General features: G+C 35.9%; 1 protein-coding gene across 1 annotated transcript in view; it reads left to right on the forward strand.

The window, feature by feature from the left end:
* LOC122808690 (alpha-2-macroglobulin-like) overlaps nt 1-27,634 on the forward strand; it is a 1,814,690-nt gene that overhangs the window by 1,358,698 nt on the left and 428,358 nt on the right. Inside the window, exon 23 of the mRNA XM_044079678.1 lies at nt 12,812-12,895. Coding sequence (XP_043935613.1) covers nt 12,812-12,895 — 84 coding nt within the window. The remainder of the gene's footprint in view (nt 1-12,811; nt 12,896-27,634) is intronic.

The raw sequence follows: 27,634 nt of genomic DNA on the forward strand, positions 1-27,634 counted from the left end.
TCACCTGAGCGTTGGAGATGTTTGGGGGGCTACAATCATTTGGTCTAGATATCTCTTCTTTAGGCCTGGAGGGTGGGGAGAAGTTTGCACTGAACCTGTCAGCCAGTATGTTGGCAATGTCTGTAGGATCAGTAATCTTCACATTATTTTGAACTAATTCTGAACATATCTGGGAGTTTCCTCCTAGGTTTCTGACATAGCTAAAGAATGCTTTATGGTTGTCTTTAGAGTCCTTAGCTATTTTTTTCTCAAAATTAGCTTTGGATGATTTTATGAGAGCTCTTAGCTTTTTACTTATAGTGATCAGCGGTGTCTTACCTTTTAAGGATTTTGCTCTATCTTGTAGTAGCTTTCTCCTTTTATTGTAGAGTTTGTTTATGGCTGGGGTCCACCAGACTGGACGCTTGCCTTTGGTACAAAGAGTCTTTGTTTTGCTTGGGATTGCCTGATCCATGCAGCCCTGCAGGTGCTGGTAGAAGGCATTTGTAAGTGATTCAGCGGTTTGAGTAATGTTAACCGCCGGCTCAGGGGCCTTAAAGGAGACCACACTAGTCTTTAGAAGTGTGAAGTCGGTTTCGAGAAGTTCTTTACTGTGGTCTTTTTCATTTCAGGTGGGGGCGAGATGAGGACCTCCAGCGAGATTAGTTTGTGATCAGATCTCACCAGTGAGGGGTATACTTCTGGCGTTGAACATTGTGCTCCCATGTTCGTGATGATGAGATCAAGTATGTTCTCTCCTCTTGTGGGGATGGTGACTAGTTGTTCCATGGCATTTGAGTTTATGAATTCCAGGAACTTTTGGGCTAGAGTGTTTGGGCTTGAGTAGTGTTCCCAGTCTATATTAGGGTAGTTGAAGTCACCTAGTATGATGGTGTTCGAGATACATTTATCCCTCCAGTGTTTTCAGGAAGGCCATGTGAGGTTCCTGAGTTTGTGAGGGTGGCCTGTAACATGCTACAATTTGCAGAGCAGTCTTGCCTATGGTTAATTGCACCTGGATGGTTTCCGATGCATCGTGCGATGCCACCAATCTTGAGGTGTGGGTGTCCTTGATGAATATGGATACCCTCCTCCTTTCTTGGTATTGTCCGGGATTTGTGGCGAGAACGCATGATATGAGGTAAAACCTGATAGTGCTGGGGTGCTCTCAGGAGCCTTGAACCAGGTTTCTGTCACAGCACAGACATCGATGTTCTCCATACTGAGAAGGGCCTCGAGTGTGTGCATCTTGAGGTTGAGACTTCTGGCATTGAGCAGCATTACCCTTAGTTTTTTTTCTTTGTTTTGTTCTAGGGTGGTAGGTTTAGAATTTGAGCCTTGCCTAAAAAAGGCACTATGGGGGTGGCAAGAGCCTTTGCCAAAATCCGAATCCCAGGGTGACAAGTGCAAGCCGTCCCTTGAAGCAGCGTGGCTTGTCCAGCATGTCATCCCAGGCAGACATACATTGATCCCCTTTGAATGACACCAGAGTTTAAGCCAATTGTTAAAGCTGATCATCTTATCTCTGTATTGTGGCATCATTCTTGGTGAAGGTAGGATACTGCTCAAGGTCAGGGTCATACCTGCCTGGGCTACATAATCAGAGAGCTCCTCTATGTCTCTTTTCATGTAGTCCAGGGAGGTACGTCTCAGGTCATTTACACCAGCGTGGACAATGATTGAGTCGTACTTGTACCTGCTGTTGAGAGACCTGAGTGCATGTGTTATGTGGCGGATTCTAGCACCCGACAGGCAGCTTACTGTGACCTTCTCCTTACTCAGTCTGGTGAGCGGGACGTCAGTGTGTCTGACTATGGAGTCACCAATGACTAGTGTGTCTGGCATAGTGTTTGGCCTTAAGGGCTGTGACTGCTTGACACTCTGACTGTGTGGTCTATGTGATGCAGGTGTTGTGTTCTGAGGTGGTAGTTCTTTGGGTGTCTGCTTTGGTGGCCTCTGCTGTTTTGGTAGATTTTTGATCAGAGCCTCCGAGTATGTCTTTGTGTGTTTATGTGTATGATTTGAGGTTGTGATGGTATTATGTGAGACTGGGTCTATAGTGTGTGTGGTTACCTTCTCCTCCTGTCTGGTCTTGCCAGTCCTATGTTGAGAGAGCTCAGCCTCCAGTTTGGCCGTATAGTTGCATCTCTCGCATGTATTTGTGTTTTGTGGGAGGAGGAGAGGGTTGTCTGTGTACATGAGGCAATTGTAACATTGCCTCAATAATCCCAGGTTCACCAGCTGAGCAGGAGATGATATTAGCAACTGATCCCTCGACATGCTAGAAGGAATAGACAGAAAAAATAAAAAAAAAGGTTTTGGGGGATGTGGGTGACCAAGAAATGGGGTTTGCTTTTTTTGGGGTACTTTCTATAACAAGAGTGCTGTATCGAGGTGATAAGTACTTTAGGAGCAAGTGCTTAGCTATACGGATAGAGAATAATCTGCTTGGGAGTCAAGTAGAGATAATTTATAGTTGTAGGATACACTAAATAGAACAGTAGTACACTTTGAGGAAGGTAATTTTAAGGGAAAATTTGAAGAGTGAACTTTAGGTAGCCCTAATAGTTTAAATCTGCTTAACCGACGCTGCCCTAGTGTGCAATGGTAGCAGCTCCGCGCTAAAGCGTGCTAATGCGTGCTTTATAGCAGGGGGCTGGAAAAAACAGGAAATGACCCAAAATGGCCAACAAATTACAAGTTGCTGCTTCTAACCACTCCTCTGAGGACAAACAAGCAGCTCAGTACTCCCCACTCCCACTGGTGAGTAAAGAAACTACCTCTTGCCACACAAGAAAATGGAGGAACACAGAAACCAAATACAAAGCCTAGGGATCAGCAAAATCTGATCACTGGAACAACTAGCAAGTAAAGTTTAGGAAAGGAGAAATATTTTTTGTTTTTTTTTGTTTTTTTTCAAACAGACAGGAAAAAATGCAGTAAATGCTTTGTTTTCGACTAAATTACTATCAAAGGCTGGTACACTTGAGTGTATTAGCCTAGTTTTATAAACAATAGCCGTGTTGTACTTCTCCTCTCATCCTATGTAGATAGTATACTTTATGTCCTGCCAGGTATCTATGTCTCAAAGGGTTAGCACATGCTGAGAAAAGCAAAAAAGTAAGTCATAGTTTTAGTAGAAGTCTGCAGTTTATCTATATACGGATCTCCTTTGAAATCACAAATTGCCAAATACCCAAATTGCAGAATACTGAGACCAGAATGTCAAACGTTGAATATCCTGAAACACCGACACTTAAAATATTGAAATTCAAAAAGCAAACCAGTGTTCCAGCCCTCCACTGGCACAAAACACAAGAAACAAATCACAACACTTCAATATTTACTTTATTACATTTAAGCAGGGGGCAAGCCCCCTGCACCCCCCACACCGACTAGTAATTAAATACATCAACACCAAGATCACACTACACTAAAGAAAATGGTAAATATACAATTCTGCGCTTTACAGTTGTACTACCTGTACACATTCCTTCATATTAGCATTTATTACAAAAATATATTTTCAGCTGAACAGTCTGTTACAAAGTGTAAACTCAGCTTTCAATTAAAACAGCTACAATTTGTTTTTCATACCCTGTACAACTCAGTTCTCAGCCAAACATTCACTGCCTCAGAACTTGACGGCCGTCATACTTTTTGTTTTACAAACTACTGCATCTTAAAGAGACAATTTACCACCATACCAAAAAACTAGTAAAAACATTTAGACATTATGATATACAATGTTTTCAACTTTCAGGATATTCAACATTCAACATTCTGGTCTCAGTATTCTGCAATTCAAGTTTTTGGCAAATCACTATTTCAAAGTAGATCCATAGATATATATGTATGTATGTATACGGGTGCCCTGCATTTGTTCTAAATGCAGGTTTGCCGACATCTGTTTTATCAACCACATTTGGTCGCTATATTCAGATGGTCAAAATGTGAGTAAGAGCGACAGATACTGGGTAGAGGAATATTCATTTTCCCTGGGAATTGTGCAATCTCGGATTTAGTATATATAATTAGTGCGGGGGTGAAGGGGCATTTGCCCCCCCTACAAAAACAATATTTGAAATGTTCAAGGGCCGAGTTTTTTTGGCAATACACACACACACACACACACACACACACACACACACACACACACACACACACACACACACACACACACACATATATATATATATATATATTTTTTTTTTATACACCATATATATATTTACACACCCACATAGAGAGAAATTCTAGAAGTGTTTGTCAAATTTTAGAATTTTAGGTTCTGATCAATGGCTACATGCAGTATATTGGTATATTTCACTATTTCAGTATGACTTCTGTTATGCGACAGACTTGTGAAGTCACTTTTGTTGACATGTTGAGCTGGAGAGATTCTGAACACAATAGTTTTTTTTGGTTTTATTTAGAAGTAGACTGGAGTTGGCCAGACAACTGGTTCTGGTTGAAGATATTTGTAGGCCAGAGGTGAGCTCTTGAAGGAAATTATCATAAAATAAAGGAGATGTATCATCTGCATATTAATTAGGTTTGCTGACTATGCAGCTGCATGCAAACCATTGGCAAATTTGTTGAGCCTAAGTGAGCCTAATATAGAGCCTTGAACACTTCTGCTGTTGTCAAGAGAGTATCTGTTCAGGACACAGACCATGTATTGTGAGAGAGACAGTTTTCAAATCATTTTATAGAAGCTGAACTGAGACCAAGGGTTGAAATTCTTTGGCTTAAGATTAGATTACAAATAGTTTGAAAATCCTGTGGAGGGCCTAGAAATATGAATTCAAAATTTCTTCCATGCTGAGTATACTGTGGGCATAATCTGTGAGTGCTAATAATGTAGTTTCAGAATTGTGGCCTGTCCAAAATCCATGTTGACTGAGAAATGCGGTTGATTTATATGGTTGATTTATATATTCAAGGAGTTGCATATATACATTTTCTAGTACTTCAAAAAGGAGAGCATAGCACCCCTACCCATACCTACTTCCTAAACAATATACTTGATACCAGAGACAAATGTAAAAAAAAATTAAATTAAAAAGCAAAATAAACAAAACAAAAATCACAGTTTTACAATTTATTTTCTTAGATTCATAGATTTATGAAATTTACAAGGCAGAGGCAGTCTGTGGGCCATAATCACATTTCCAATACCCATCCTCGTAGAGCAGCAAACCAAATTAGGCTTAGGATCACTTTCCATGCACCCATCCTATCATCAAGGTTTTTGTTAAAGGAAGCAATGTTCAGCAAACCAAGTCAGGCCTGGGATCAGTTTACATGCACCCATCCAATCATCAAGGTTTGTGGTAAAGGAAGCAATGTTCAGCAAACCAAGTCAGGCCTAGGATCAGTTTACATGCACCCATCCAATCATCAAGGTTTGTGGTAAAGGAAGCAATGTTCAGCAAACCAAGTTAACCCTAGGAACAGTTTACATGCACCCATCCAATCATCAAGGTTTGTGTTAAAGGAAGCAATGTTCAGCAAACCAAGTCAGGCCTGGGATCAGTTTACATGCACCCATCCAATCATCAAGGTTTGTGGTAAAGGAAGCAATGTTCAGCAAACCAAGTTAACCCTAGGAACAGTTTACATGCACCCATCCAATCATCAAAGTTTGTGTTAAAGAAAGCAATGTTCAGCAAACCAAGTTAGGCCTAGGATCAGTTTACATGCACCCATCCAATCATCAAGGTTTGTGTTAAAGGAAGCAATGTTCAGCAAACCAAGTTAGGCCTAGGATCAGTTTACATGCACCCATCCAGTCATCAAGGTTTGTGTTAAATAAAGCAATGTTCAGCAAACCAAGTTAGAACTAGGATCAGTTTATATGCACCCATAGAGTCATCAAGGTTTGTGTTAAAGGAAGCAATGTTCAGCAAACCAAGTTAGGACTAGGATCAGTTTACATGCACCCATCCAATCATCAAGGTTTGTGTTAAAGGAAGCAATGTTCAGCAAACCAAGTTAGGCCTAGGATCAGTTTACATGCACCCATCCAATCATCAAGGTTTGTGTTAAAGGAAGCAATGTTCAGCAAACCAAGTTAGGACTAGGATCAGTTTACATGCACCCATCCAGGTTTGTGTTAAATGAAGCAGTGTTATCACTATGTTTTATCTATAACAGTACACTGTTCCGGAGATGGGGAAAATCAGAGTTATAAATCTTTCATCCAGCAAATCTTATTTATTTGCTGATGGAAACTTAAGTCATCACCTCAAGTATTTGGTGAGTTATTTGTTTTCTGAATTTGAAGAATATAAGGGAAGCATGTATCCTTAACAGTGTGCAATGCTAGACATAAATCACTTCTTTAAGAGGTGGAGTATAGAGATAGAGTTTCAAATATGTCTTGGCAACTGAGGTTCTGTATTCTGATTATCTTTTTTGTTAAGATCCTCTAGGGTCCTTCCAGCTGTATAATGTTTTTAAATATTGAAATACTTAAATGGGCATTATATTCTGTAATTCGGAACATCAGGGCAGAATATAGAGGAATGTTAATATCTTTTTGACATGGATGAAATTTCTTTACCTAACTACTGTCACAACATGTGTTAGGTCAGCGGAAATTAAGTTGTTTACAAAGGTGCCAACATATCTAATAGTATCAGTCTGGAGTGGGGTGCTGTCTATACTGTAAGCAGCTGCTGAGATGTGTTTATCAAAAATTGCAATGCTCCACTTATTTGTATTTAATTTAAAACAATGTCTAATAAACAAATGATTTGTATGGTTTAACACTTGCAATACCCATGCTATTAAATGCTGGGTGAATGACAACAGCCAGCTTGCAGTTATCAGAAAATTTAGTCATATGATTGGATTAATGTTTTGGATATCCAAGAAGCAGATGCCAAAAAGAAGGAGCCTCAGTACCGAGTCCTGAGGACTGCCACTAGTCAACCTTTTGCTTTCTGAGGGAGAACTGGCTACTTTAATTGTATGAGCTTATTTACAATTTCAGCACTGGGAGTACTGTCAGATGCCCTGGCTAAATCCAGATATGTTGTATAGACTACATTACCACTATCTGAAGCTTCGGTGACTTTCTCAAAGAAGCCTGCTAAATTACATAGACATGATCTCCCTTTGATAAAACCATATAATTGTGAAGTAGAACATAAGAGTTTTATGAGGAGCTTATACAATTGAAAATAATAAGTTCTATATCTTTGCATTAGGCTGATTAGGCTGGGGGATCTCTATTTGCAGAAGTTTGATCTGGGCCCTCGTCATGAAGGTGTATAATGACGGAACTTGTGCACACCCCAGGAACGTACTGCTTGCCTGTGCTTAAGATGAATAATTTTAAGAGGGATTCAGAAAGATTGTGTTTGCTGCTGTTGATTAAGCAACCTGGTGTAGTGTCTGGGCACATAAAGGCAATATTTTTAGCTTTAGGGAGTTAGGACTTTTTCCATGGTAGTAATCTTGGGGAAGGAAGATACTTGGCAGAATTTGTGGAACTTAAATGACAGTCTCTGGTGTGAAGTTAGTTCCCAATGTCTATGCCAGTATATTAGTAATGCCTTTAGAGTCTGACTGGGAAGTATCATTATGAATTAATTTAGGACATTGCTGAGAATTATTTCTTATTCATCTGATGTAGTTGAAGAAGTATGGTAACTTTCAAACTTTGACTGGTCTTTCTGTTATAATCTTTAATGTGGGTAGATTTTTATGTATTAAATGCATTGATCAGCATGTTTGTTTTATTGCAGAACTCAGTAATGTTGGCATTCCACCAAGGTGGTTTATTTTACATTCACTAGTATATTTGGCTCTGATTGGGAACTCTTGGTTTATACTATTAGTTCAGATGGACTAAGAGTCATTAGTGTAAGTGGCAGCAGCTGCTGCTTCATGGGTGTAGGACATCTTGCAGTTGTAGTTTGGCTTCCTAAGGACACCATTAACATAATGAAGCAAAGAGACAGAGTATGGCTAAACTACCAATCAGCAAAAACCCAAGTTTCCCTCAATAACTACCACCAGCTATGAAATCTAGCCAAAAAGCAAATCCCCTCTGACAAAAAGTCCTACTACACCCTGATCCAACAAAAACATAAAAAACAAACCTCAGAAATTCTGTCACTCCATAAAACAACTCTTAAATCATGGACAAATCTCTACCGCCTCGCAAAGCATCAAAAATTCCAACATAAGTATAGCAGCTCAATTTAACTCACATTTTATTAACTCCATTCAGGCCTTAGTAAACAATAGCAACTATACCCCTCCAACCATTCCCACAACCACTGTTCATAACTCTGCCACCTTCTCATTTCAGCCCATCCAAACAACATACATCAAAAAACTCTTTTGTCAACTAACACCCTCTACTCTTGCAGTAGACCAACACCCAAATGAATTTCTTAGACTAGCAGCTGACTCCATCTCATACCTAGTCTCTTGACTTATTAATCGCTCCATTATTGAACAATATGGACCAGCACTTTGGAAACTCTCCCACAGCATTTCTTCATAAAGGAGGCCTATCCACAGAGCTATCCATCTATAGAACCATTGTCATACTCTCCCCCTTAGCAAAATACTAGAAAAATGCATACATTCTCAACTATTGGCCTATCTACTACAAAAAATGTTTCTCTCCAACTCCCAGCATGGCTTTAGACCAAGACTCAGCACCACAACTGCCCTATTAAGTTTCACAGATTCCATCAACCACCACAAAAACAGTAACAACCTTGTCTCTCCCGTTTTCTTGGATATGTCAAAAGCATTTGACACTGTGTCACATCAAAAACTTCTTCAAGAATTATTTTACATTCATCTCTCATTATCATCCATTACTTGGCTTCACAGCTATCTGTCCAAGCATCAGCAAACTGTCAAGTGGAAAGATGAAATGTCTACCCTATTACCTGTTACTGTAGGAGTGTCCCAAGGCGCTATTCTTTACAAACAAATTTACTTCTGCATCCACACATGCTACTATAGTGCAATATGCAGATTATTCCACTGTCATCTACACAGCCCCCTCTCTCCCCACCCACCTGTGTAAAACCCAGAAAGCCTTCCCAGACATAGAGCAGTACCTCAAAGAAAATCAACTCATACTAAACCCTAACAAGAAAAATCTAATGATGTTCTCTAATAATTGAGCCACAGAACCCACTACCCTGTTTCATATCCTCTCCTCCAATGGCACTAAAATAAAACCAGTAGATAGTGCAAAGTTACTAGGTGTCACAATAGACAGCTCCCTAAAATATGGCAAGCACATAGCCTTTACCATAAAAAGGTGCATATTAAACTCGGCTGTCTGTATAGGTCCAGAACATTCCTCATTCCTTCCACTAGATTAGCCAAAGCAAGAAAACACCTTCTGTCCACACTACTGTATGCTTCTCCCATCTTTATTTATTTTATTTATTTAATTTATTTAACATTTGTTTTACTGGAAATGTAGCATGTTTTCGTACTGTGGGAGGAAATCTGAATACCAGGAAAAAACCCACACGAGCACAGGTAGGACATGTAGACTCCACACAGAAGGTGCCCCAGCTGAGAATTGAACCAGAGAACCTCTTGCTGTGAGGTGACATTGTTAACCTCTGCACCACTGCGCCGTCCATTACCCATGGACGCCCATCTTCACTAATCTTAGAAAATCTGAACTGTCTTAACTAGAGATATGTTACCATAAAATAGGTAATTTTGCTGCCGGCCTCCAGAATAGAACACATCATTGCTCAGCCCTAAAACTGCAGCACTGGCTTGAGCTTCCAAACCTATTATCACTTAGCCAACTTCCAATTGTTCACAGCATCTTTCATCAACTCGACGCCTGTCCAGTTCTAAAGAATCTAGTTCAGCCTTATAACGCCACCCATACCCTCTGCTCAAACAACAAGCTACTTCTCAAAGTGAATAAATCTAACAACTCTTTTATTGACTCTTTATTAGCAAATCAAATTGTAAAAATATGGAATGGCATTCCCCAACATATACTTAATAACCCAACTACCTCTATATTTAAACTCCTTCTGAAAGAACACCTAAACAACAAATGGCTCTGTTCCTGTATCACCTCTGGATACCTTTTTTCTCCTCTCTCTCTATAGCTTACATTTCCTTCTCTCAAACCTCATACTAACTTATCTTTCTGGTCTTTTAACACTTCGTATTTTACTCTGTAGAAGGCTTCACTCTATCTATAGGAGTGAAGTCTGTATCTCCCTAATACTAGATGTTACTGTAAAATCTGTACACACTGTAACTGCACCTGATATACACCTAATATACTATGCTTCTGTTTGTATTAATAATTGATGACTTACTGTTATTACTGTGTTTATTGTAATTACTGTTCTAAATTGTTATATCTGTGTTACTGTGATTTATCATTGGAGCTTTTCTCCCTGGGCCTCCCCTGAAAATGGGCTACTGGCCCAGTTGGACCATCCTGGGAAACAAATGTAAAACAATAAATAAATAAAATCGGCCTGTTCATCATATAGTTGTAATATGTCTGTGTTTTTAATGTACTGAAATTCAGAGGTGTTCAGTGAGCTGGGTTTAAATACCCAAAAGGAGAATATTACTGATTTGTAATCAGATTTTACCAGAGATGAGTAGGAGCGGTGCAATGACATAGACAGTGATTTGAGGATATGGAACAAGAAAGTAAGACATCTGAGACTGAGAATCCAAGAAAGCAAAATTAAAATAAAGCTTGCAGCAGGTAAAACTATAAGCATAACAGAAAGACTTGTCCATGTTTAATCATTTCTGCAGAATCTGATTTAGAAAATGGTATTGCCATAAAGAACAATCATATGGTGAGCATACATATGGAAGTTAGCTGTGTCTAAACAGTACTGAAGTGAATGGTTTGAGTCTTTGGATACTGGGACTGGAATAGCATGCTAAACTTTTTGGCAACAACTAATAAGAGTTAGTGGAACGACTGCAGAATTTATATTTGATACACAGGCAAACAATATCTCGGTGAAAAGTCTAATAAGCTAGAATTGGATGAATCTGAAAAGAAAGCTAAGTGCACATTGTTATCAACTGCTGGCCTCTTGGTGGTATCTTTTGACCACAAATGGCTAATATTAATAAATCAAAAATGAACTTTTTTTTTCTTGTAGTATTTCTGCCTGTGTGGCTTGTAAGCAGCTACAAATGGTAAGCAAAATTTACAGCGTAGAGTCACAGACAGCATGTGTAGAAAATCACTCACACTGTCAGATGTTTTGAATACTGTGCAGAGTCATAGCAAATATTTTTCTGTATGACTTTGTTGATTTATTTACCAGCTTAAGAAGCAAGAAAATATCATAAATAAATAAATCCTAAAGTAGTGCCGATGCAATGAGCCATGTTCCCAGACAAGCGCCTGTAGCATTCAGAAGAAAAGGGTCTGAAGTGCATGGATAGCCTAGCTATTATTAAAAAGCAACTGGAGCCAAGAGAATGAATAAAGACTATGGTGACTGTTGCAAAGAAAGACAAAATTCACATCTGTATTGTATGACATTTGAATAAAACATTTAAAGGAAAGCATAACCCTTTGAGAATTGATGAAAAAGTGGTTTCAAGAATGAAAAATATTAAATGCTTTTTGATACTAAATTCAAAACATGGTATTGACCTCTATTCTGTATTTTTTCCAATAACAGAGGTGCTCTAAAAAGCTGTTGTTGAAGTCATTGAGGGATAGGAAGGTGAAGTAAACATAACTGATCAAACCTTAATATGGGGGTCATAGGCAAGACAACAGAACAGAATGATAAGAACTAATGCACATGCTGAATAGACTGAGACTGCACTTTGAAGCTAAATACAAAAAAGTAGGATCAGACTGACAAGTCTGCCAGACTCAGAATGGCTATCCTTCTAGTTCCCCCAGCTCTTTCAGAATATTCCTTATTATACAATGACTGCCGATTAGTATTCCAAAACGTGCACACTGATTGGCCAGCCCAACCAGCGTGCCCATTGTAAATCCAATATATACTAATGGAAAAAGGTCTGGTCGCCCGGACTTTTTCCATTCGTATAAGTCTTGATTTTTTTTTTTTGTGTTGGGTAGCGATGGAGAACGGAAGATCTCCGTTGCTGTAATCTCGCTATGTTATACGTTTAACATAGCGAAATATCTTAAAAAAAGCAATGGAGATCTTCCTTTCTCCGTTGCTTTTTTTAAAGATATCTCGCTATGTTAAACTTGTTTAACATAGCAAGACAGCTTTAAAAAAGCAACTGAGATCTTTCTTTGTTGCTTCCTCTACACAGCTCTGATGTACTGAGTAAGCATACGCATGTGCAGTACATCAAAAAAAGCCCTAGGATAGCATAAAAAGGTGGAAGGGCACCACACAGGTATTATTCAAAGGCATTATTTAAGAAAAGGGTTTTTTTTTTTTTGTCATTGTATAATAGCAATAACCCACATCTGGGTCTGGGTAATGCTAGATTTACCCATGGTTGTCTTTGTTTGGTCACTCGGGTGAAGCACACCAACCGTGGGTAAATCTAGCATTACCCACACCCAGATGTGGGTTATTGCTTAAATAACTTATCTCATTGTTTCTATTTTTTTTTCAAAGTAGATCTATTTTATAAAAAATGTAACACTGACCTCTTTCTTCTGTGTATATTTTTCTGATATTTGTCTCACCTCATATGCTTTCTACTAGAGACTGAAATTAATAATTTTGAGGATCCACATATTTTTTTAGCCTGGTGAATGCTACTTTAAACATCATAAAATACTGAAAACTCAAAAAGATTGTATAATGCTATAAAATGTGTTCATTTCTAGGAACAGCACAGTTGGAAGACATTAATTTGCTGATCCCCAATGCAGCAATTGAAGGCTCTGTAAAGGCTCACATCTCTGTGACTGGTGAGACAGTACATCTTTTTTTTTTGTGTACTGATGTTGTTGCAAGCAGTTATATAACTGAACTATTTCTCACTCTTTAATTCTCAGCTAAACAGTGTATAATCTTCCTTCTAATTCCATTGTAATGTCTAGAATGGACTATATGGTCAGTTTACCATTTCTGTTTGTCTCAAATAAACACAATATTCACTTTATATTGCACATTTCCTTTTTGTCTTAAATTGCAGCCATTTTTCTGTAAATGTTATTTCAATATTAAAGGATAGTAAATAAAACTTACTGTGCACTGGAAAAATGCAACAATTATATGAAAGTATATAGTAATATGAATAAGTCATAGCTGAAATGACGTTTTTTTACAAAAAATATCATTATTTTAGCACATGATTATAAAATAAATTGTAAAAAAATTCAGTCTAAATTGAAATGTTCGTAATAATTGTCAAGACAATAAATTAGGATTTTCAAAATATATTAATTCTTCATAAATATATGTGATATTAAGACAAATATCTGGTAATTAGCACAATTGATTAAGAATGGTAAAAGTTTAAATGATTACAAGATAGTGAGAAAAGTTAGTAATCAAGTATTTAAAAACATAACAGATAATAGAGAAGAGCTTATAGTTAAAAGAAAAAAGGTTGTATGAAATGAATCAAGAAAAAATGTTATTTAAACAAAGATTATTTTCTACAAGGAAGGAAAGAAGAAGTAGAAACCACACTTAAAATGGTAAAAAAAATAAGAAAATTGAAAAATAAAGAGGGTTATGTAGTGAATAACCAAGAAGAAATTATGAAAATAGTCAAAAACATATTGGAAACCTTTTCAACATTAGATACTATCATAAAAGATAAATGGGAGTTAAATAAGCTAACTGAAGAAGACAATGAAATAACTGAAGAAAGGATTGCAATAGTAGAATTTGCAAATGTGCTAAAACAGTGAACGCAGAAACAGCTATAGATATAGATGGACTTGAATACTTAATGTATAAAAATATGCAAGATTGGCAAAAAAAAGAAAATTTTCTAAAAGTAATGAATGAATGGTTTAAAAAGGCATAAATGATGACAAAATATGTTTAGGTGTGATGAAACTTATATGATAAAAGGAAGAAAGGACAGACATAAAAACTCGAGACCATTAGTATTAGATAATGTAGATTAAAAGATTTTTATGAAAATAACAGAGAAAAGAATAGCAAGTAAAGTAAATAAACTGTTATCTGAAACGATCTTTGGAACAAAAAATAAAGGAAGTCAAGAACTTCTGAAGTTAATAAGAGAACTGGTAGATGATGCAATAAACAGGAAATGGAACTAAAATTATTAGTTGTGGATATAAACAAAGCTTTTGATAAAATTCAACATAAACCATTATGGAAGATTTTAGAAGCATATACTATAAGCAAAAAAATAAACATTTTGAAATCAGTTTTCAGGGAAAACAAAGTAAGGTTCGTAGTTAAGGGGTGGTTAAGCAAAGAAAGAAATAAAGAGTGGTATTAAGCAAGGATGTCCAACATGTAGCATTCTGTTTGCTCTAATTTTGAATGCAGTAGCCACTAAGATAAACTTGACATTGGAGAAAGCAAAATATCAAACACTAGCAGGAATTCAGATTCCAGTTATGTTTACATACGCGGATGATTTAGTAATAGCATTTAAAAATAAAGAATGGATGAATATAGCTATAGAAATGCTCAACAAAGAATTAAATATGCTAGGATTAACTATTAATAAAGATTAAAGTAAAGGTCTAGGTATTTCAAAAGAAATAAAAGGTATTATGTTTAACAAAGAATAAATAGAAATTTTAGGAATAAAGTTTGGATAGAACAACCAAGAGAAAAACAGTGGAAATAAATGATAGTGAAGAGGCATCTGTATATTTTGGAGAACATTTAAACTCTCATACAGTAAGAAGACTAAAAAGAAGACAAAAAAGAAAGCAAATAAAAAGAAAAGAAGACAAAAGTAGCATTGGTCATTGACATCACCACACCCAGTCACTACAGTGCCTTGCATACAAAGAGACACAAAGTCATAAAATATCAGGATTTTCAGGGAGAACCTAGAGCAATGTGGAAGAAAGATACCCAGGTAGTTCCAATAGTAGTAGGTGCAGTGGGCCTTATAAAAAAGAATCTACAGTTGTATTTAAATATGTTACCAATACATATAACTCCATATGAATTGCAGAAGGAGTCATTACTGGGCATACTACAGGTGCTGCAAAGAGCACTTCTGGCTGACATCAAAGACTGAAACAAATTTCATGAACTTTAATCGTACTTTGACTGAGAAATGGGGTCCATTCATGTCATGTTATTAGAAACCCAAAAGATTTGGAGAAATTAATAAGAAAGTATATTTAACTCGATAATACTAGCAAGATTATACATTTAGCAAATGTATGAATGATTCCATTAACATATGAGAAAGAGTTAATGAATGTAAGTTTTACATTCATATGGGGATCAAGATTTAACCCTATTAGAAGAGGCATTTTGTATGTATACAATAAAGAAGGCAGGTTGAGTTTAATACATCCAGTTGTATATATATATATATTATATATATATATATATATATATATATATATATATATATATATATATATATATATATCTTCATAAAACTTGTATAAAGTACTAATAGTAATGCAAATTAAAGGAAGATTAACAAGGATGATAGAACAGAAACATAATGCAATTTGGGAAAAGCTTAAATGTTTGAAGAAAGTAAATCAATTTGTTGTATGGATATAAAATTATACCAAGAGAAAATGTTGTTATGGAAAATTGACAGGAAAACATGGAAAAAGATAGAAGGACATGATATGAGAATATAATGGAAAAAATCTACTATATCTATCTTTCAAAATGTGTAGGTGAGAAAAAAAATTAAAGCAGTCAAAGCAAGAATGAAAAAATGTAAAAATTATGTGGAATGTCCAGATTTCTTATGGAGATTATCAATAAGTAAGCTCCCAGTTAAAGCAAACATGCCATATAAAACAATAAAAGACAGAATTTGTATCTAATGTGGAGAGTTGGCAACAGCTAAACATGTTTTTATAAAGTGTAAATGGTTATATAAATTGTGGAAAGAAATATATATCATAAAGAACACTTAAATTAACTGAGAAATATTGAATGTATAAATATGGACTTGATCGAATATGGGCATTATGAAAATGTAAAACAAAATCACATAAACAAATTAGATGTAAAGTTATTTTGTATAATATGGATTATATGGAATGAAAGAATTAATGAGTTTAAATACAATATAGTTATCGTCAGAGATTTCAAAGAAAGTAACATTTTGGTTGTGGAGAAAGGAGTAGGGGGATTAAAAATTTGAGAAGATCAAAAATAGATATATATAATGTTCATGTTGTAAATATTGTAAACATGTTATGAAAATTGTATATAAGATGTATATAGTGTATTTTTGGATTTAATAAAGGACCCCTACTCATTACTGTATGAGGGCTCTATTGCAAGTCATGCATCCTGCTTCTGGTATGAGCACAAAAGCAGCTCAGAGAAGCAGGGAGGAAGAATAGAGTGCATCAGGAATGGAGATGAAGTAGATTCATGAAGGAGAAGCAAATATTTCAATATGGACAGAGGAAAGGAGATAAGGAGAGGTGATGTTGGAAGGGCTGATGTGCATAAAGGAGCATTCAGAAGAAGAAGTGAAACATCAAAAGAAGTTGAAGGCAGTCGAGCCTTCACAACAGCAGCATGATACATTATATGGGAGTGAGACTGTACCTATATTGGACTTGGAAGACATCTTTCAGCAAAATCTTCTTAGGGGAATAAGATTCAACACAAGTCTACGTTGTTACAACCCTCCAGTTGGGAAGGTTGCGGGATGTTTACTTAAAAGAGATGCTATACCAGAGTGAACCAGAGAGTGATATGGCAGCTTTGTGGGGTGAAATTTTGGAAAAGATAGAGGAAGAAGAGGTGTTGGAGACTGCAGTAAAGAAGAGATCATATGTGCAAATGGTAAAAGAAGGAGAGAAATGAATGGAGGATGTGAAAGAGATGGTAAGGAAAAAATGTGTGATAAGGTTATGTAGTAAAGAAGAAAAAAGGCTCAAAAGGCATGAGGTTTGGGACACCATGACTGCATCATTGGGTACTTACCCCAAAGAGGTAAGAGCTTTTATTCACGTCAATAAAAAGATACATTGTGACATTTTGTTTGAGACTGGACTGTATATGTAGAAAATTTTAGAACTGTATGAATTAAAAAAGACTGCAATCCTTGGAACTCTTATCTGGTACAAGCATTTCACAGAGAAACTAAAAAAACCTTTTTGTGCAGTTTCAAACAGAAGTTGAAAAGTAAGCGTTATATAAAGACTTTATGTAAAGAACTTATGGACACAACAAAAATATATGATGATAGAAGTTTACGGACTGGGGGTGACTGGGGGTTGGGAATGTGGGGTAATTTTGAAAATGGAAAATGAGTTATACATATTCCAAGTGTAATAAATGCAGATGGCAATAGAGGTTTTGTTAACTATAGAGAGCAACTGAAAATATGTTTTTTTTTTGTGGAAAGGATCACCATTTGATTAGTAAGTGTGACAAAAGAAAATGTTTTATCTGTGGTAAGCCAGGGTATGAAGCTAAGAAATGTGATATGATATGTAAGAAATGAGGGTGGATTTTGAAGAAAATGTAGAGGTTATAGAACAAGAACACATACAGAAATCAGTATATGATATAAAAAAGTATTATGGAAAAGGAACATGAAGAACAGATTAGTTTTACAAGAAAATAATAAGGAAAAAATAGTGGCCAAAAAAATGAAGGTGAGGAAGCAGTGCAAGATACAAATGAAGAGGAATATGTAAACTAGAAAGTACTGAGGAGAAAAATAATTCTATAGGGTGAAAAAGGGGGAAAAGGAAGTTTAAAAGTGTAATTGTGAAAGAAAATAAAAAAGGCAAAGGATAGGTGTGGATAGATGTGGAAGTGGAATATAATCTTACTGTAAAGGAGGTTGAACATTTTAGTAATACATGTTAATATTATATAGAATATTAAAAGAAGAATAGGCATACTAGAATGGTGTGCTTTACTTGATATACATATAATTATAATAGAAGACATGAAAATATTGACAAAAGAAGGCTACCAACAGAAAAAATGTGGGGTAGAAATATTATCTGGAATATTGGAATAGATGCATGTTCAGGAAACAATAAAAGTGTTATATATTGCAATAGTAGAATTTTGAAGAATAACAGTGATAGATTTAGGTAGAAAAAGGATGTGTACATAATTATTACAATATATGCATATGTTACAAAGAAGGAAAGAGAAATAATATTTAAAAAAATTCTAAATGATGTAGTAGTAGTAAATATGGAAATAATATTAGCAGGGGAATTTAACTGTAAATTTAAGAAAAAGGAAGAAGGAAGGAAGTGATGTTAAGAATGTATTTGAGATGAAAAGTGGAAGGTTATATATATGGGACAACAAACATCAGACTTATAAAATAAATGATGTAAAATGGAAATTGATTATTTTTTTAATATCTGACATTAAAATTGTACAAGAAGGAATAAAGATAGGTTTCTCAGATCATTTAGTAATATGGGTACAAGTACAGGAGAAGGAAGGATATATAAAAATAGGTAAAGGTATTAACAGGTTGAATTAAGAAATATTTAGGTGATTAAGGCAGAAAAGAGATCAATAAATTATGGAAAGATCATACAGAGATTATTTTTTCTTATGAAAACTAAATGGATTGGTGGATAAGGTTTAAGGAAAATTATAGAAAGTTTTTTTTTTGGAATGCCAAACTGTGAGGAGAAGGATAGAGAAACTAAAATATACACAATTAAGGCAGGATTTATTTAGAGGAGTTTTGAGAAATAATGCATTTTTAGGAAAAAAAGAAGAAAATATGACATGAATCAGGAGGGAAAAAAAAGAAAATTATACAAACAAATGTAGTTCTTACAAGGAAAAAGGGAAGAAGTAGCTCCATATATGACTACAATAGTAAAATAGAATAGGAGTATAATAAGGTAATTGAAGAATAATGAAGGAGAAGGAGTGACTATGCAAGATAAAATACTTGAGGGACTAAGGAAACATACAGAGAATGTTTTGTTTTTTGTGAAAAAAAAGAGGTAAAAGAAAGACAAAAATGGAAAGTTAAAACATTGAGTTAAGAAGATTGCAAGAGTTTGAAAAAAATCTAAGTGCAGAAGAATTTAATGAAATTTTAAAATAACATGGAAACAGCTACAGGAATGGACAGCATTGAATATTATATGTATAATATTATGGAATAATGGCAAAAAAATATTTTGTAGAGGTATTAAATGAATGGTTAGAGATAGGAGTAGTAGAAATAGAAATATGTACCAGGATTATGAATTGTATATGGAAAAAAGGAGAAAAAGATGGTATAAAGAAGTGGAGATCAAAGTGTTGAATAACACAGATTATAAGATATTTACGAGAATACTAGGTAAAAGACTAACAAATAAAGTAGACAAATTGCTTGAATATACAATTTTTGGTAAGAAAGGGAAAAGAAGTCAGGGCCTGTTATGGATAATGAAATAAGTGATAGATGACATAATAAATAAAAAGGTGTATACGAACATTATGAAAGGAGATGTGACCAAAGTGTTTGAAAGAATACAATATGAATGTTTATGGGCTATATTAAGGGATTATAACATAAGTGAAAAGATAATAAAAATAATTGTATAATTTTATGAGAAAAATAATGTGAGAGTAATATTAAATGGATGGTTAAGTGAATAAATAAAAATAAAGTGTGGCATAAGCTAAGGATATCCTGCAAGTAGCATTTTCCTTGCTTTAATTATGAATCTAGTTGTAAATAAAATGAATAGTGTTAAAAATTGCAGATTATAAAATAACAGAAGAAATACAAATTCTAATAATGCTTACATATGCAGATGATATAGTCTTAGTTACTAAGAATGAGAAGTGGATGGAAGAAGGAATTAGGGAGTTAAATAGCTATTTAAGGATGCTTGGTTTATGTATAAATAAAGACAAAAGCAAAGGGTTTGGTTTTACGGGAAATATTGAAGGTATTCAGTTTAATGCTGAAGTTATAAATATAATGGGAATAGTAACTGGATCAGGTGAGCATAGAGAGAAACACTGGGAGAAAATCGTTCAGAACTTAAGAGATATGTGTATGTCTTGGAAGTCGTATAAACTGTAGTAAAGAAAGATATATTTAATAAATACAATTCTTTTAGGCAAATTGGCCTGTTTAGCAAGTGTATATATGACCTTGTCTAAGTATGAAAAAGAGATAACGTCTATTGCATTTTCCTTTATATGGGGATTAAGTCTAAATCCAGTTAAAAGCTGGATTCTGTATGTTAAAGAAGAGGAAGGGGGAATCAGGCTTAATTAATCTGATTGTTTCTGCAGCTTCTGTGAATATTTATAGAGCATTGATATGATTAAAAAAAGATATTTGAATATAATGAGTGAACATTATTATGTTTTCCCATGGAAGCATTTAGGGAATGAAAAAATAAATATTATTAATTAAGATTTGCATGGTGTAAGAAAATACATGAATGTAAAGATGTCCTGTGGAGACTGATGATAGGTAAACTGCCTATTAAAGCTAACATGCCCTATAAAGGAATACAAGAAAAAGTGTGTAATTTCTGTGGGGAGGTAGAAAAAAATGGGACATGTGTTTTGGACGTGTTCTAGAGTGACGAAGTTATGGGAAAAATATGTGAAAATAATATGTTGAAAGATTTTGAAAAGGTTGAAGATTTAAATATGAATATGTTTGAATATGGGTATTATGGTAACAAAAAATGAGAAGAGGTTATGCAAATCAATAAAAAATATTCTATATCTTATGGACAATATGGAATGAGAGATTCAATGAAGTGAAGTTTAATGGGAAATGGATAGTATCTGAGATTTTGAAGAAGACACAATTTTGTCTGTGGAAAAAAAAGGTAGGGAGAATGATTAAAGCATATTAGACTTTATTTCTTTATACATAAAAGTGTTAATAATTATAAATAATGTTTTTAAGTAAATAACATATATAAGCTGTGATAATTAATAAAGAACCCCTACTCTTTTTGATAGATGCTGTGAGATCATTTACATCCATCTGAACTACCACCAACTCAGGCAAATGGGGCCTGTTTTCAATGTCTCATCTGAAGAATGACACACTCAGGAGTACAGCACCTCCTTATGCTGCAATAATTTTTATCTTGTGTGTCAGTAATCATTCTCCCTGATGTGGGGATAGAACCCATAGCCTTCTATCCCAAAGGCAAGTGTATTATCTGTTGTGACATGACACTTACACTGGCTATATTGCTGAATCAGAGTTCTGGTACTGAATCAGAACTTACACTGTAGGTCACACATGTAGCACATAAACACATTTTAGAAACAAAAGTGGAATCTGTGGAAAGAAAACTATAGGATAAGCTATTATAATTAGCAATACTACTTTTAGAGTGGGTCTATTTTATAAAATTGAATGTTTAGGTTGTCGAACACCTAAACGTCGATACCTAAACAGCAAAAGCTGAAAACCGCGAATGGCCACTTGCACAAATTCTTTTCACAGTGAAAATATTCACTTGGCCGGCAGACAGGAAAACAAACTTTCAAACCCTAATCAAGTGGGGGGCTTTGCCATCACACCCCCAACTAAATATACCAACTCTGAGATTGCTCTACATTGGGGCAAAGGGCAAATTCCCGATAACAGCCAAGCAATTTTTTTTGGCCATTCATGATTTTCAGCTTTCACTGTTTAGGTGTCAATGTTTAGGTGTTCAACAACCTAAACATTCAGTTTTGTGATATAGACCCTTTTGGAGTCACTAGGCAAACAATGTTAAGGATCAAGAACAGTCACACTGACTTGTTGCATCTGGACAGTGCACAATCTGTTATATGTACTGGGTTTTGAACCTCCTTTGCCAAGAATATTTAGATTGGAAGGCTTAGGGATAGTCTGATTTGGCATAGACCTGATTATTCTTGGCTCAAATGCATCTTGCTCATTCTCTAGACATCATTTTTAAGTTAAGGCTCATGAGAAAGTACTGAGATATGACTTAAATTTTATCTAACTATGGCAACATCTTTTGTTTTCTGCACTGCAATTCCTATTGTGTCCCACGTTTTCTCCCTCTCTTACTTTCACTGGACAAATTCTCAAATGCTGTATAGTCTGCCTTTCAGGCTGGCTGATCCTACTAGCACTGGTCCTAGAGGAGGTCTGTCTGATCACACTCTGATGACATCTCCTCTTTATTCCAGTGTAGACACAATGATAGTTCGATAAACTAGTTATCCTTATTTAGAAGATTTGTTTTAGGCCAAAACAAAATGGAAATTTCTTATTGTTCAATTCTACTTGCACTGTTTATATGCACTTGATGTTCCCCCATGGCATAGTCAGGCATACCCCTTGTACACCACGTATACACTTTTTTTTCCCAAAGAGACATGCAGAAATGTTGCATTTTAAAGCATGTATTTATCATGGTTAATGGTTATATATTTGTTAAATTGCTTTTTTTGTGTTTGGTATACATTTTTTATTAAGTCAGCAAGTGTTTTTTTTTAACTAAAGACAGTCATTTTAGGAATTTTCTTTGGGGTGAGCATGATTCTTGAAAGCGGCATACAACTGTGTTGGCATCCCAGTGTTCTGCTGTTCTGCTCCCACACCATTGGCTTTTGATGTGTCCCTGCCAATTGAATGAATTAGGTTGACTGACTTCCTTTATTTACTGGATCACAAATCCATACTTTAAGTAGGTAGACTGCTGGAATTGTTGCTATAATACATGTTTATACATACTAGTGTATATCTTAATAATATGCATTGCTTTCATAAATGCCTTCTACATTAACACTTTGTATGAATATTTACTGTGCTTGTAAACATTCCCTTAATATTGCAACTTAGAAGTTGATGACAGATACTACTGCTTGGTTTACCATATCTGTCCATTTCCATATTAATACATCAGAAACCCTCCCCCACGAAACCATTATACTAGGTGACTTCAATATTGATTGGACCTCAATTAAATCACCCCACCCCTCAAATCATATTAACCTTTAAGGCTTCTCACAGCTTATACAAACCCTTACTAGGGTAGACAAAACCTCAAAAAAGAATCAATGGTACACTGGATTCTCACCAATCTCCCATCTTCCACCCAGAATTTTGGTACACTACTTGACACTCTAAGCGGCCACCTCCCAACTTTCTTCATCAGAGACCAAACTAAACTCACTAGAACTAGCTCTCTTGAACACATCAGATACACAAAAAACTTCAGAGCTGATGACCTTAATACAGCCCTTAAACACTCTAACTGGTCCCTCATTTTAACAGTTCCTCACTCAGATAAACACCTTGCTGGACTACACAGTCTTAAATATATTCGTTATTTTTATTATTAGTAGTATTACAACTACTACTAGTACTATTAGTATTAGTTGCAGCATTAGCATTATTATTTGTACATCTATTGAGCATTAGAAGAGCCTGGTTTAATATTAAACACCCTAAAAGACTTGCTATCATAGTATAACTTATGGCTCATTGTACTATAAACAAATCTGGCAAAAACACTCTCTGTAATGTCTACAAGTCTTTCTTCACACATCAATATTCTGATGAATTACCACCCAGCTAAAAAAGCAGTGGATAGCACATTTATTGAAAGGCAATAAAACCACCCTGTAGTACATACACGTCAAAATGTCAATTACAGAATTAGTATGTATCACTAGCAATCACGATAGTAAAAATGAAAAATTGCCTCTCTTTACATTTAGCAACCAAATGACACATCAGGCTGCTGTGTAATTGAACATCTCTTTAGAAAATCATCACATACTCATCCTAGGTGATCTTAAGGGGTCTATATTATCTAATCAAAGAGGCATTACAGCGAATGCCTCTTCATCTACCCTTAAAGAACAAACCACCAATTAAGAGAACGGCCAAATCAGCAATTTTTTTCCTAGGGAAAAAAAGCACTTATCCGGCCAGAAATGAAAACATCACTAACAGCAACTCCAAGATCGCACTACAGTGCGGAAAGGAGCAAATTCACACACCGATGGCCAAGTGATTATTTCCCTAGGAAACAAATCGCTGAGTTGGCTGTTTGCGTAACTGCCGCTTCACTCTTTAAGGGTCGATGAAGAGGCATTCGTTGTAATGCCTATTTGATTAGATAATATGGACCCAGTTTTAAGACCTGCCAGCCCAGCAATGCCCACACACACACACACACACACACACACACACACACACACACACACACACACACACACACACACACACTACATAATTTAACTTAATTACTGAAACTATTCATCATACTTACCTTGCTTCTGGCAACCATACCATTCCTAACTGGCTTGTCAATAACCTGTCTCAGCTAATCCTTACTATCAAATTTATGTCACCACTTTTAGTGATCACTGCCATTTTATAGTACCCATTTTAGATCATTTTCATGTCCCTAGTCCTATTTGTAACTTATATTAATTATGTTTTTTCACTGCCAGCAGGGAAAGTACAATTGTATAAGCAAACTTACCATCACATCAGATGTTCAAATAGATCACTTCTGCAGTAGCCTAAGCTATATGGGTTATATTCTGCCTAGGATATAACAGCCAGCCAGCTTCTAATGCTTAAAGGCACCTTTCATGTGCCCAGACTGTTGAAAACACAAGCAGGACATGGAGACAATCAGCAATCTGGGCATCAAGCCCTTCAGAGTTTTCATACCAACTGAAGAAGGGAGGCTAGATCCCTGAAACGCATCCCTGTTAGGTATATAAAAATCAATGTCCTCATCCAGGAAAATAAAGTCATGTAAAAATAAGGGAGCTGGAGAGTGATTTATTCAAATATTTACTGTTATGGTACATTTACTTACACAACAGTACGACTCTGATCATTAGATCACTACAGCAGTAACCAAAGCTATGTGGGTTGAATAACAAAGCTTACAAAAGGCTGGGAGTATTAAAGGATGATGGTCCAAGAGCCTTTCAGAATGGGCCTAGAAAAACATGCGTAGACCTGGAAAAGGAGGCAATTTTGCAATGTTTTGTAAAATAATGTGCAGACGATCAAGTTGTTGCCTCTAAAATATGTCTAGAATTTATCCCTTTCCAAAAAGCCGCAGAAGAAGTCAAGGCCATATTAGAATGTGTCTTGACCCTGTCTGGAACTGACTTGTTATGCTAGTAATAACAAAACAAAATAGCATGAGACACCCATTTTGAAATTGTCTGCTTTGACACTGGTTCTCCTTTTTTCTTACCATTATAAAAAATGAAAACTCAATCAGAATTTCTAAATGGACATCCAGTCTGAAGATTCCCTTCTCCCTTATTTTTAGATTTTACAGAAAAAACAATCAGTAAAAACTAAATGAAAACTCCAGCCAAGCTGGAACTTCAAATAAGTGACCTCTCAAACCTCTTGAATCAGAGTCACATGGGATATATGGAAATGACCCTTATGAACACCAGGTGTTTCTTGGCCTGAAATTGTCCATTAAAATGACAAAACAAGTCATGGACATTTAGAATCGCCAATTAGCTGAAACACCTGGTTTTCATAACGGTCATTTGCATATAACCCATGTGCCTCTGATTCAAGAGGTTTGAGAGGTCACTCACTGGAAGTTCCAGCTTGGCTGGAGTTTTCATTTAGTTTTTACTGATTATTTTTAGGTTTTGGAAAGAAGTCAGGAGATGGATAGCCCGGCTCAAAGAAAACTTGGTTACCACTTTAAGTATAAATGAATGATTTTTCTCAAAGAAACTCTGTCTTTGTGTAAAATGAGATAAAATTGACCCATCATAAGAGCTTGCAACTCAGACACTCTTCTTGCAGATGTCAGAGAAATAAGCAACTCTATTCCATATTAACAATCTCAAATCAGCTTGATGAGCTGGCTCAAATGGAGCAAGTGTTAATTTTTCCAAAATAAAATTAAGATTCCAGGAAAGATCCCCATGCTTGCTAGCTGGGCAGGAATGTAGAACCGCTTTCAAAAATAGCTTGACATGAGTGTGTTGAAAAAGAGGGATCCATGGGCAGACATGCTGAATTGGCCAAAAGATGAACTGTGATAGAAGGATAAGAAAAGCCATAGGATAATAACTCACACAAATGTTGTAGAACCATGTGAATGCTAGCCTTAAAAGGGGGTTGCCCCTTAGTGTGGCACTACAACTACAAAATATTTTCCGTTTACTAATATATAATTTCCTACTAGCAGGTTTTCATGCCTCCTTTAATACTTGCTGCACACCTCATAAAACAGTTGCCTAAAAGGTATCAAAATTCTATCATCCAGGCAGTCATCTGAAGTTGTTTTACAAATGGGGACTCTCAAACAATAGCTCCTTGTGTGAGTAAATCCAATGTGTTGCAAAGTTTATGGTAATTGCTCTTGGCCATTTCCAAAAGAAGGCAGAATGACTGCCCCTGGGCCAGAAGGAAACCACTGCAATGATTGCTTGATAGTCCTTCTGAATCTTCAAAATTGCTCTGGCTATGACTCAAAAGGGTGTGAAAGCATAAATGAATATTCCCATCCAAGGGAAGGAAAATGCTTCAGTTGTCCAGGCTTGCTTGCAAGAAATTCTGGAAAAGATTTTTTTTTTCATTGTTTGTTGTGAATGGGGGCAAAAAATCTCAGAATACGATGTGTCCACCACACCTGGATCAAATCCTGAAAGACCACCTGATACAGTTTCCATTCATGAGTGTCTGTCCTGGTGCTGCTCAGCTTGTCTACCTCAAAGTTTTGCTCTATCAGAATGAAAGAAGCCTATAGATTGAGCGTGTTCTGGATTGCTATATCTCAGGTTAATCTGCGCAATGGGTATGATCTGAGCCCCACACCACCATTGTTTATGTACTATATCACTGTGATGTTTTCTGTGATCACTTGTAGAGGTCCCAGGGACCATAGATGAGAGAAAGAGAGTTGAGTGCATTTATTACTGATGGAATCTCTTTGATGTTTATGTGAGTCCCTGATTACTCCTTAACCCTAAACTCCTCTCCTGCTTCTTAGTTTTAAAATTCACCCCACTGTCTAAATGTAACACCTACAACTCACATTATGTTCCTTAACCCTAAAGTCCCTGATCATTTTCTTAACCTAAACCTCCCACCCAATAAGCCTAAATTCTCTGACTGCTCCCTATCTCTAAAACTCTACTTGTGCTCCCTAACCTTAAACTCCTCTCCCGTCCCGTTTCCTGTCATTTTCAGAGTTGTGGTCCCTTTTGACAATAATGTAATCTTAACATGATGGAACAATTTCCTGAGGTATTTCAGGATGTACAGATAAAAGCTGCTAAAAGAAAATTCTTTGGGGGCTTTTCGACTATGGCATGCAGTCATAATTGCTCATTTTTAAAGTGAAAAGAGCCTCTAAGTATGGAAAGGTGAAGTTTTCTCTTAGTTGGATGAAACTGAGGCATACAAAGGTACTACATGAATACTGTTTGAAAACTATTATCTGAAACATGACTGAATGAGCAGCAGCTTAAAAACAGTGAGAAGAACTGTAGAAGCCACATATTGGTGATGGACATATATGACAATGTCACATCCCCAAGTCCCCCCGCTACCA

Source organism: Protopterus annectens, chromosome 8.part0, assembly GCF_019279795.1.
Source record: "Protopterus annectens isolate FY-2018-M chromosome 8.part0, PAN1.0, whole genome shotgun sequence".
NCBI classification, from domain to species: Eukaryota; Metazoa; Chordata; order Ceratodontiformes; family Protopteridae; genus Protopterus; species Protopterus annectens.